The 12347-nt window shown below is 39.4% G+C and overlaps 1 protein-coding gene across 1 annotated transcript in view; it reads left to right on the top strand.

Annotated features, from left to right (window-relative positions):
* The window catches only part of MCTP2 (multiple C2 and transmembrane domain containing 2), a 254744-nt gene that overhangs the window by 119932 nt on the left and 122465 nt on the right, over nucleotides 1-12347 (top strand). The window contains exons 9-10 of the mRNA XM_055088201.1: nucleotides 1766-1930; nucleotides 4203-4333. Of these exons, the coding sequence (XP_054944176.1) occupies nucleotides 1766-1930; nucleotides 4203-4333 (296 nt within the window). The remainder of the gene's footprint in view (nucleotides 1-1765; nucleotides 1931-4202; nucleotides 4334-12347) is intronic.

Raw genomic sequence — 12347 nt, 5'->3', positions numbered from 1 at the left:
ATATATGTATCTGTCTATATATTGTGATGGTGTGCATTGTTTTTAGCAAATATAAAATTACTTAACTTTATTTCATAAACCTTCATTATTGAATATATTCTGTCCACAACCCAACTGCAAATAGAAGTTAGAGAAAGAATTGTTCATGTTTTCCAGAGGGGAGAGGGTTTTTTCTTTTTTAAAAAAATTACTTATTTTCCCATCTCCCTTTCCTGCTCTGTTTCAGTACCTCCAAACCCCTGTGTGTGTGTGTGTGTGTGTGTGTGTGTGTGTGTGTGTGTGTGTGTGTGTGTGTGAATTCCAATTTCAAGAGAAAAGCAACACAGATATGGAGTTGGGAGTACAGATTTCCTTAAAAGTATTTTGTTTAAAGAAATCATAAAATGATCCAAACACTTGGCATTATTGCATCATTTATTAAGGGTGGTGGAGTGACGTGTGTTGGATGAGGTAAGCTGGCGTGTAATTAACATGGCACTGACATACTGTTTGTTGTGATAAATTGTGACTAACTGGTCATCAAACCGAGCAAATTGATGCCTAAATGATCTCGAAGATAGAGTGAGCAGATGACAGGAATGAATATATAGTGTTAGAAATTCATTGCTTTACTATGATACTCGACACCATCTACCTTCTTCAGCCCATTTATTTCTCCCTCAAATCAAGCCGTCCACACTCGTGCCATTTCACTTATTGAACGGAGAACGTGAATGAACTCCGCCAACTGAATGCAGCCTGCAGATCGTGTCGGGGATCCTCACTCAAACAAATTAACCATAAAAAGACACTGTTGAGACCTTCAGGGCATTTAACAGTATTAAAGGAATCATGGTTACTTGTGTTGAGTGTGATCACAGCATGGTGCTTTTGTAAAAACAAACAAGGATTTTGCTTTCAAATATTTCAGGCAGAAAAAAAAATAGTGAAGGGATAGGTGAAATAAGGTTGACAAAATGTCGAATCTGATGAATAAGCACATGGAGGTTTGTTGTTCTGTCTTTGTGTGTGTTTGAAAATTTACATAATGGAAATTTAAAAGTGTGCTTGGCCTCTTTATAATTTAATAATAGGGGATATTTGCCTTTTTCTATATTCTGTTTAAGGTGTGTGTGAGTAATACAATGTAGAAAAGGAAAAAAAATAAGGTAACAAGTTACTGAACCGCTGCTGGGTCCCAGCCATGGGGCTGTGTTCTTTACGCAGCTTTCCCTCTGCAAAGCTCATTTGGCTGGCTAGCCGATTACAGGCTATATCTGGAGTTGTGAATCTCACAGTGGTGTTAGGCTTTTTAGTCATAGCCCAAGGAATAAAGGGAAGTGGGGACACATTCAAGTGTGAAGGATAAATTCAAAACCATAATTTCTAAACGCCCAGAGGTATTTTGTTTCCCTGAAAAGCAATGCCTGGTTCTTATATCTCTGTTTCCCAGAATGCCTTTCTTCCCTTCCTACTATTAAAATAGCCAAAGGCCCAGCTGAAGGATTCCTACCAAAGAGCACATCTAGGTGGGAGTACAGGCCAGTGCCAAATCCAAGTGTTGTTTGAATTCATGCTTTGCTATATGTTTCAAGTCCAATGCTTGAGAAGGAAGTCACATAACTGTGATTGCAGGTTTGCAAAGCCAGTGAAGAACATTAACACTTTTGCCAGGCAGGGAGTGCTATTTCTAATCAAATATTGAAAGCTGGAATTCCTCTGATCACCAAAGTCACACTCAAGAATTATCAGCAAGTTTATATGTTATCTTTATTTTTTGCTTTAGTCCTCTTTGATACGCAACCTCCGGCTCTCAGAGTCCTTGAAAAAGAACCAACTCTGGAACGGGATTATAAGTATAACTTTGTTGGAAGGAAAGAATGTCTCAGGAGGAAGCATGACAGAGATGTTTGTCCAGTTAAAACTGGGAGATCAGAGGTATAAAAGTAAGGTAAGTTCTGTCAGTTCCTTAAGGAGAACAATATCTTTAAGATTAAAGCAATGGAAAAAAAATGTTTCCCCACTCTAAACTTCGCAAGAACAGAATTTATTTTTAACCCTCCTAACTGTATTAGGAGCATCCCAGAAAACAAAATAATTGTATAGGTGCAGTCCATTAATATGGGTATTTGATTGCTTAGTATAATCTATTTTAATATACTAAACTGGAGCTAGAGAAAGCTTATGAAATAATAGATTTGAATGCATGGCTTATTTTTGTTTTGAAAATAAGCAAAGTATGTTTCAGAGAATGAGGGAAAAGGATTACTAAATGCTTTCAAAATCGTATAAAAATAAAATGGTATAATATGTTATAGTTGGATTAAAATATTTGAGTTAACTAAACATGTTTTCAAAATTATGTACTCTGGGCTTTCTCTAACTTGTTGGTATGAACACTAAAAATAGACATCTAGTGCTGCTGGGGTTTTTTTTTTGCTGTGATTTTTTAAACTATCTAAAAAGTATTAAAAGTGATTTGTTTTGACCAAAGGTAATGGCTTTTTTTAGCTGTCTTTAAAAATCAATCATCTTATTCTGCTGATCCAACTTCCATTTAATTTTTAATCTCAGTAATTTGGTGTGGTTTTTATTTCAAAAACACTAGTCTCCAAACCATGGTAATTAATTAGTTTTACATAACTGTCAGACAGAAATATTTCCTATGTTTTATGGATTGAGGGAACTAGGGTACTTGAAAGTTAAGTCATTTGCCAAAAGCCACATAGGAAGAAAAACATCAGTGGAAGATTTTGAAAATAGGCTTGAGGATATTTGCAGTTTGGGCTTTCTAGTGTAGAGGACTTAACTGAAGCAGACTAGTTAGAAAACGATTTAGGGGGGCAAGAGGTTTTCTCTGCTGCACAGGTTTCAGTGCAAAATCAAATATGAAATGTCATTTACTCCACAAGGAGTAGAGAATTGAAGCTCATATTGAAGAATCGTTTATTATAAGAAATGCAAAAAAGTGAAGACAAGTTACAGCAGAAATATACAGATAATTATTTTAACCAGGCAGTTTTAGGCTGTACCTCGCAGTGAGTATATCCAGGATGACCACAGCTCTCCACTAAGATTCCTTTAACGATCCAGGGTCAGGGTAAGGATTTATAGAAAAATTATTCATCACTAAGCGCATGTACCCTTTTAGACTGAGGTGAAGCGTAGAATTAGTCCAGTATCTGCTACGTTCCCCTTGGGGAATATTGCACTTAATTTGTGGTCTAATAGGTTTTTTTTTTCTTCATGGTTTCAAAATGCTGTGATCTGATATATTTAAGCCCAATGATGATGAAAAACAGCGTAAATGATGTTACGTGATGTTGGCTGCAGCTGAGGTCTGAGCAGTCCCTGTTTTCTCACACAGGGATACTTGGCCCCAGGATATAATAGTTGGCCCTGAGGTCCTGATACTTAGTGGCCTGCGTTTTTGCTCACTTTTTATTCACAAATTGAATCTCTGTGTAAATGAAACAAAAATGAAAGTCCTGCCAATGAGTCAAACACACAAGCAATTTGAAATCACTCTCGGAGAACACAGGAACACTGTGGAATTTTCAGACCACGCTTGTTAATTTTTACGTTTGGCTGCAGTGGAATTTCATAGTCTTCCTCTCATTCTAGTGACTGGATTCAGTAAACTTGGATTTAAAAATAGGCAGCAGCCTACAGGTTACGGGTTTCTCATGTAATGCATCTGACAGATGTTAATTAAGACCCCAGACTGTTAATTCATATAGTTGTTAAGCCAGCGCTGAATGGATGTGCCAGTAAAAATGTTACTTCCATTTGATTAACCAATTAGTAGTATCTTTCGTAAGAGAGAACAACTGTAAAATGTCTATTGAGATATAATATTATAGAGAGAGCATATCTCAATGGTCATTATTGTATGTGTGTAATAAATATTATATAATATATATATATCAGAAGTATGTATTTTATATATATATAATTTATGGTTTCTTTTGGGATAACAGTGTTTCTCCAAATTTGGTGGATAAATTAGTGAATCTGGGGAGTCAGCTAAAAGAGTATGATGTTTTGCCAATTCCCGAAACCTTGAAGTCCCTTTCGTTTCCAGAAAGAAAAGTTTAATTTTATAAGAGCAATCATAACCATAATTATGATCTCCTGCTGTTTAGAAATGAAATGAATGTGTAGTTGCTATAGCAATGAATGCCATTTTAAGAAAATAAATATTATAACTGCATGTTTTCTAGACACTGTGTAAGAGTGCAAATCCGCAGTGGCGGGAACAGTTTGACTTTCACTACTTCTCTGACAGGATGGGCATTTTAGACATTGAAGTGTGGGGAAAGGACAGCAAAAAGCACGAGGAGCGTCTGGGCACGTGAGTCTGCTCTGCTTTCTAAACGGTGGGAGATGTGTCTGCATGAGGCTGGTCTGAGGGAATGTCTTTATCTGTTTGAGCTTAGAATAAAACCTCATATCCCCTCCCCAAGGAGCCATAAGTTAGCTGGACCCTGACCTGGGGAAAGTTTTTTCATTTTTTAAATTTAGTATTGATTACAACAGAAGAAAACTGTATGTGCCAGGAATTCTCTAAAGAAAGATAATGTACCATCTCAGACTCTTTGGGAAATGTTGGTATAAGTGTCCAATGCACCCTATGATTTGGGTTTTGCTACTTAGTGAAATACCATATAATTTAGTAACACTGTGAAGCTACGTGTCCCAAATTGATGGAAACTTTTCAGTGTCCTTGATGAACTTTGTGGCAAATCATAATGAAATCTATTGAGGCCAGATTCGTTTTATTTCTTTACTTTGGACCTTCCCAACTTAATTGAGGGGCTCACTCGTACATAACGAAAAATACTGTAAGTACTATTGCTTCCTTATAGGATTGTAGTAAGAATATAGTTAAATGCAATTGTGCCTGCACTGTGGCTGCTCCAGTTTGAGCATGAAGGAGATGCTGGTGGAAGCATACGTCTCTGATCTTTCTGATAGCCCTGCAAGTTCGTGGTATTATTTTTGTTTTATCGATGAGGAAATGGAGTGCAAGAGGTTTGCAGACATCTTCGCTGTAGACTTCAGAGCAGCGAGTGCAAGAGTCAGGATTCTGTGTTTTCAAAGACCGAGTTTTTCCCACCAAACCACTGCCTTTTGTTCAGCCCATATACATACAATTTGTCCACCAATCCTAAGTATAAGCATTTAAAGGGCTCTCAACAGCTGTTTGTGGTCTTTTTCAAACCAAGTTCTCTGGAACCCTGGGTTCAGGGAGATGCCTTGGGGTCACCCTTGGAGAACAGGGGCCTCCTGAAACCAGAGCATCTCCACTTTTACCTTTTCTCTACATTGGTAGCGCTCCATTCGAGGGAAGAGTTTACTGCTGAAAACGAAAGGTTGAAAACACTCATCCAGTAGAACCCCTTCACTTTATAGATGAGGAAGGCCAGAGGCCCAGAGAAGTCATGTTTTTCCATCAGCAAGGAATTGAGGGGCAGAAATGGGATGAGCCCCAGCTAACCCGATACCTGATGCAGTGCTTTTTCTGTGTAAAACACTTAGCGGAGCCTGGTGCACGGAACATCAGCTCTTTTTGCTGCCGTTACCCTGTCCCACCTCAGTGGCTCCTCCTGAGATAGACAGGTGGGAGTTTGCAGGCCATGGGACATTCCTCCCATGCTTCTCAGCAGAGGCACCTTGTCTCATGGGACGGCCGGGCATGTTCCAGGTGCCTAATAAACCTGGCTCTCACCCACCTGATGCCCGCAACATTCCCCAGTTATCCTGTGGAAGACACACACACACACACATACACTGACAGCTCATCCACACATGTCCAAATACCCGCTAGGAGAGCAGCACTGCCATCAACTGAGACATGGGTGCTTTTCCCTCCACGTGTCGTGGCCCTGGTTACATTGCTTTGCACAGCCCTCTCGTCCCCAGCTCCGTGCTGCTCTAGCAGGTAGTAGCCATGCTTCCTTGGAGATCTCCAGGGCCAGGTTTGTGTTTTTGGGTACCAAACTAGGTCATGTCCCACTCTCCAGCCCAGGAGAGAGGTCTTCCTGTGGTCAAGCATTTCACAGATTTTGCCTGTCAGATGCCTTACTAGTCTCCCCCCAACACCCTCCCCCACGGGGTAACTGAGACACCTCAGAGTCTTCCCAGTGTCTCCCACCCTGGTCACCACTGTGACACCCCAGTGCCCTGCCAACACCCATGGTAGGAGGATCAGAAACTTTGTGCTAGCCAGCAGAGCAGGAATAAGTCACGTAAACGCACAAATGCAGAGAACTCTGTGTCCCAAAGCGTTATCTGAATGGTGGGAATTTGGGCCCCCAGTGATGGATGGCCAGCGTGTTATTTTAGTAGGTGCAGAAAATAATGGCCTTTCATTCTGCATGTCATTGTGCTGTTATGTTTCCTTCACATAATAGGAAACGCTTTTCCAAGTGAGTGTTAAGTTTCTTTACAGACACGAAGAATAATTGGAGATGTCCCTCTTATGCCATGTTTTGTCATTTGGGTCTTCATTTATTATTTGAGCTATTTCCTGTTTGTAACTTAGATGTATACCTGCCCCAGTGGTCATTCTGTCCTTCCTTTTCATGGATTTTAAAGGATTTCTATTTTTTTTTTTTTTGGTATCCTTTTCCTTTTTCCTCTCCTAAGGTACAAAAGATAACAAAAGTATCTCTTGGGAGTTGGCTACACAGCATTACCCTGAGTGAACTTCCAGGTGGGGTGAGACTTACCCTAAAATACATACTTCTTGTCAGAGTTAAAAGAGAGATTGTGCTGGCATATGCGTATCACAGACCTGTTACTTATTGTTCCTTCTTATTTAAAAATGTTCACTTATTGTTTTCCTGTTCTTTGTTGTAATTCTAAGCCTCAGTTATTTTATCTCCCAACTGTTGGGAAATAACTTTTTGCATGAGAGAAGGGTCTTTGACAATGTTGAATGAGTCATAACTGTCCTCAGACCTGTCTCATATTTTGTTTGGATAACACCTTGATGCTAGTAATTAAAAGTTCTGCATGGCCTAAGAAAGTCCTCTGCCAGGCAGTTTGATGTGAGGGAAGGAACACCAGCCTTTGAGTTGTACTTCCTGGGCTGGCTTGTAACCATGGTATTTGCTAGCTGCGTGACCTTGGGCAGTGACTTTCTTTGTGATTTTCTGTTTGTGTAATGGGGTTTTCCACCAATTTGCAGGTCATCATGGCAATTGGCAACAATGTCTCTTGTTGGTAGCTATTATTATTCCTATTAATTTTGAGATTTTTTTTCTGGACGGTAACTATAGATCCCCACAACATTTGCAACGGAAATTCTGTCATTTAAGTAACTGAAACACTAGTTAAAATTCAGCATATTTTTGTTTCTTCAAAACAGGAGGGACATTTTTTATATTTTTTGGTAGAAGTGAGCAGTGACTGTCTTCCAGGACATGGTGGGAAGGACATTTGTTGACTGGAGATCTGAGCAGTGTCGATTAGCCTGAACAATACTGGGTTTTGTAGCTGTGGACAGAAAGCTGGAGTAGTGGTCAGTTATGTGAAGAGAAATCACATTGGCATTGGTGGGTTGCTAGTTGGTGGGTGATGGTTCAGGCATGGCCCACCCCCACCCAGTAGCCAGCCTCCTCCAGGCTCTCCTGAGTCACGGGGAACTTTCTGAAATCTCTTGTGTCATGGTCCACCTGTGGGCTTCCACTGAGCCACAGGTAACTCCTGAGGAAGTCAGGGCTGGTAAGATGAAGGTGCTTGGGCAAATCCAGCACCCCTCCCAGACCAGGGTGCCTACTAACTCAGCTGTTTATTCATGGACCAAAAAAAGCCAGTCTTTTGAGGCCATCAGTGGTCTAGAGACAGAGAATTTTTAGGGAGGAGTAAGAAATAAAGCTAAATGTAACCTGCCCCAACTTTTAAACAAAATGGCAAGAGTAGAAATACAGATTAACCCCCTTGTCAACCCGTGCCATTTCAACATGATCGTATTATTTTCTTAAAGTATATTTTACATTTCCCTGTGATTCCGGAGATTAGTTTGGAAACTTAAGAATGCGAATGCACAGGCTCATTTTAACTGGGCTGCCTCAGAGCCGACCTCAGCCCCACGCGGTGCCTCAGAAAGTGGCTCTGACTTGCTACCAGTTTACTGGTGACTGTGGTGCAGAGGAGAATCAGGGCTAGAGGATTTCTTTGGACAGTCTGCATCCCATGTCGCTGATCTGCTCTTACAAGCAGGCATGACGCAGCCACCATTTTCTTCCTGTTCACCACCTTCCTTAGCCTCTGAGGTGTACAGCTTTTAAAACTCTAGCACCCTTTTCTTCCTCTTGCATTTAAGTGAAAAGCTGACCAGTCTATAATATAAAGCATAGAATTATGATAATGAATAAGAGGTTAAAAGCTATCATGGCAAGTGGAACTTAAGCAGGTTTGGCTGACTGATATGGTAAAATTATGTGTTGAATTAAAACATTAAAATGCGGTGGGATTAATGGAGAAAGACAGGAACAGGAGGTCAGAAACAACGCTAAATCAGCACATTAACTGCCTGTGGGCCAGAGGGGCTGGCTTTAATATATGCAGAGAAAAAAAAAAAAAAGCTTGCAGAGGGAAAAAAAAAAAAGTAATTTAGTCCTTGTTTCCTCCAGGTGACTAGAACCGCAGACGTTTCTCTGGGAGGCACCTAGTACATATATTTATTTCCCTTTCTTGTTTTAGATAGGGGAGGAAATAGACACTACAGAGTATTTAGTTGGTTAACAAAAAAACACTGACTTTATAATTTGGAGTTTTTGACTTGGAATTTTATTTTGCCACTGGGATGCATTTGTTTGCTCGTTCATTTTATTCAACAAATGTAGAGCGCGTCGTGTATCAGACATCCTGCCAAGTGCTGGGGGTTCAGAGGTGGATCCTGTCCTCAGGCACTAGGTTGTGGGCAGCGTCTTCGGGGTGGAAGGGCAGCTTCCCGAAAGAAGAGAGTCTAAGCTGAGACCTGTAACATGAGTGGTGGTTAGCCTGACAAGGAGGAAGAACTTTACAGGAAGATGGGACCACATGGACAAAGGCTTAGAGAGGAGGGAGAACACATTCTGAGAAACTTGAAAGGAATGAGAAGGGTGGGTGATGTCATGCGATCAAACTGCAGAGGAAGGCAGGAGTGAGGTCACAAAACCATCGGATTCCATGACCTGCAGATGAACAACAGCAGCTCCTGGCTAGACACAGATGCATTAGTGCTCTGCTACTTTATGTTCCTAATGCAAGGCTTGTTATCATAGTGGAGCTCTTTCGGACTGAATGGTCTTAAGTTCTGACTTTGGAATGAGGTTTTCCTGGTCACCTAAGGGCCAGCGTGTAGCACCTGCTGAATGATGGTCCAAACAGGGTCACTCCCCTTGCCTGTGGAGTCACACATGATGCCACGGGAATAGACCTAATTTGCTAGTGTTCATTACTCATGTGTTTTACATGGATGCCCTGAGCACATGTTTTCCACATTGTTTCCTCAGATAGAAGAACAGTGTTATAAGTTTTATTGCTTTATCGGTTTTTGTTAACAAACATGTCTTTAGATATGTTGGCCAGAGTCTCGTGGGCTATGGTGAGTTAAAAGTTATTTTTTCTTTTAAATTATTCTTAGGTCAGTATTTCTTGATACCTTTATCAGTGTGTTTGTACTGTAAGCTAACAACCTGGGAAAAAATTTTTAAATACTTCCATCGCTGTAATTCACCACAGCTGAATTTCTCTAGGTTAGGGGTCAGCAAACTAGGGCCCATGGGCCAAATGCAGATGGCTGCTTGTTTTTGAATAAAATTTTATTAGAAAACAGCCTTGTTCATTTGTGTACATTGTCTATTACTGCTTTCGTGCTACAAGAAGAGAGTTGAGTAGTTGCAAGAGAACAGGTGGCCAACAAACTAGAAATATATTTACTGTCTTGCCCTTCACAGAAAAAAATGGTCTTAGTGCCTGTCACTTATTAATGTTGGTATGGGTTTTAATGATAATTGGCACACTCATTATGAGAGCCTTTTAAACCGCATATCTGAAAACCGAGTTTATTTTTCAAAGAAAATTCGCATCCATAATAGTAAGCTCAGTTTTCATCAATGCTCATACAAGGTTGCCATTTGGGTAGAGTTTGGGAAGAAACTTAGGGGATACAAAATGGAAGAGAAAGAGAATAAATAACAACTTCTGTAAAATTCTGGAATCCATGAGTGAGCAAGTATTGTTTATAAGAATGAGAAGGAAGGGAGGAGGAGGAGGTGTTTTGATTTGCCCAGGAAGCTGGGCTGGATCTCTTCTCCTAGGCATTCTTAGGGGCCAACCCTGCACTTTTCCCGGAACTGGTAACTAAACAGTTAACAGAAAGCCTTGGGAAAGAACAGCAGATTCTGTAGTGCTTCAGTAGCAACAAGAAAGAATGAAGAGACTGACCAAATTATTTAGTACTTTCTCAGGGTAGAATCTGGTAACCCTATAGAAAATTAGGGAAGCAGCCCAGAGTCTCCTTTCAAGATTTTTTATATTAAACATGTCTTTGATGAATATATTTTAGAATGATTATATCTTAAAGATTTTAGAGTATTTATCTTTACTTGAGCCTAAAGAAAGCCATTTAGTTCACATGATACTTAACCTTTCTTTAGAAGATTCAATGAGTATTGTGGTAAAAGGATTCTGGAAGAAAAGTCCTTAAGTTTGTTTTTTTTTTTTTTTTTTTTTTTTTTTTTTTCTTCTACTGCTTTTGCTGATCATACAAGCTAGTTCCTAGCTTGGGGTTAATGTAAATATTTCTTCAGCCTCTGGCTAACCTCCCGAACATTCTGATTCTCCTTCAGATGTGAGGATGAGCTGAAGCCATGGGGACTGAGGTTGAAACAGAGAAAAATGGGAGGCCTGGAGGAAAGGGTTTTGTATGAGATTCATTTCTTCTTACTCCCATCTTTCCTTCTTTCTTCCAGAATGTGAAAATGAATGGGGAAGCCAGGTGGATAGAGCAGTTCAGTTCTAGAAAGTTTATAGAAAGTCATCCTTAGAGCGGGTGGTTAACACTAGGGAGAAGGTAGCTTTTCAGTAATTCATAAGACTAAAGACATCAGTGTTTTAAGAATCAATTAATTCATATGATGGGGCAGGGACCCTAAGAAACTGGGTCATAATCTATGTGCAGAAGGATGGCGGTTTAATTTTGATTGACCTGATGCTTACGTATCAATTTAATTTGCTCTTTCAAGTCACTAAGAAAGTAAAAGTAAGCATTTGATTGAATTCACTCATTAGTTAACTGGGAATGTAGAATCCATTAAGTTTGTCCTGAAATCCCCCATCTGGTGTTTATGGGGCTCTTTTATCTAAAATAGGCAAGGCTATGTTTTGTGCAGGGTTTCTTTCTTCATTCTCGAAATAATCTTTAAAACTGAGATAGGTGGAAAAGTTTCACAGTGGGCAGAAATGACTGAAAAGTTTGTGAAAATGTGTAACTTCTGAGACAAAATTCAATATTTAGTTTGCATTTCATCTGGGATGTGATTCACACTTGTTTAAATTAATAAATGGCTCTGTTCAAGTAAGCTGTGCCTTTAGACAGTCAGGAGGAGAGTGTGCAAAGTTACTGTAACTATGCTAATATTGCTTACAGTCTTTTTAGATGACTTTTTAGAATTACTGTCAGGTCCGTTTTGAATTATCCAAGAAAAATATTGCCTCATTATACATCATTTTTGACTCCCAAACATTATTTGCTCTCAGAGATCCTGTAACTTTTCCTTTGTTCAGAAGATAAATAAAACCACCACCACAACAAAAAGGTAAACTTCAAAGGACAAAAATGCCATGATTAATGATGTTAAAATGAATGTGTCATAAATAGGTTATTGCTACTCTGGACTAATGAAGGTGACCACCAGAGAAAAGTCTTACAAATTCGGATCATTCATCTTTCCGTAAGAAAGAGGTTTATTAAATGAAAGTGTATGTAACGGTGGAAAATAATGCTTTGCAAAGTATTCCTAAGCAGATGAACTACTGCTATACTTGTTCAGAATTTGCGGGTACTTAGTTTTGTAGAAATGGCACAGTTAAAGCACTTGACATTTCTTTCTTCCCAAGCAAAATTAATTCCCCATTTACATACTTGCTTATGAAATAAAAATATTTACTAACCCCTCTTTTCACAGTAGTGAATTTAACTTTGAAATCTCCCTTATTGCACAGAAAAAAAATTGTTTTGATTCAAATCATAGAGGGTTATTTAAAAAATATATATATATATAAATATATATATGTGTGTGTGTGTGTGTGTGTGTGTGTGTGTGTTTCCAGTAGAAATACTTGATGAATTTATTACATGCAAAAGCTCTAAT

This window comes from Physeter macrocephalus, chromosome 11 (assembly GCF_002837175.3).
Source record: "Physeter macrocephalus isolate SW-GA chromosome 11, ASM283717v5, whole genome shotgun sequence".
Lineage (NCBI taxonomy): Eukaryota > Metazoa > Chordata > Mammalia > Artiodactyla > Physeteridae > Physeter > Physeter macrocephalus.
This window is presented reverse-complemented; position numbering and strand designations above follow the sequence as displayed.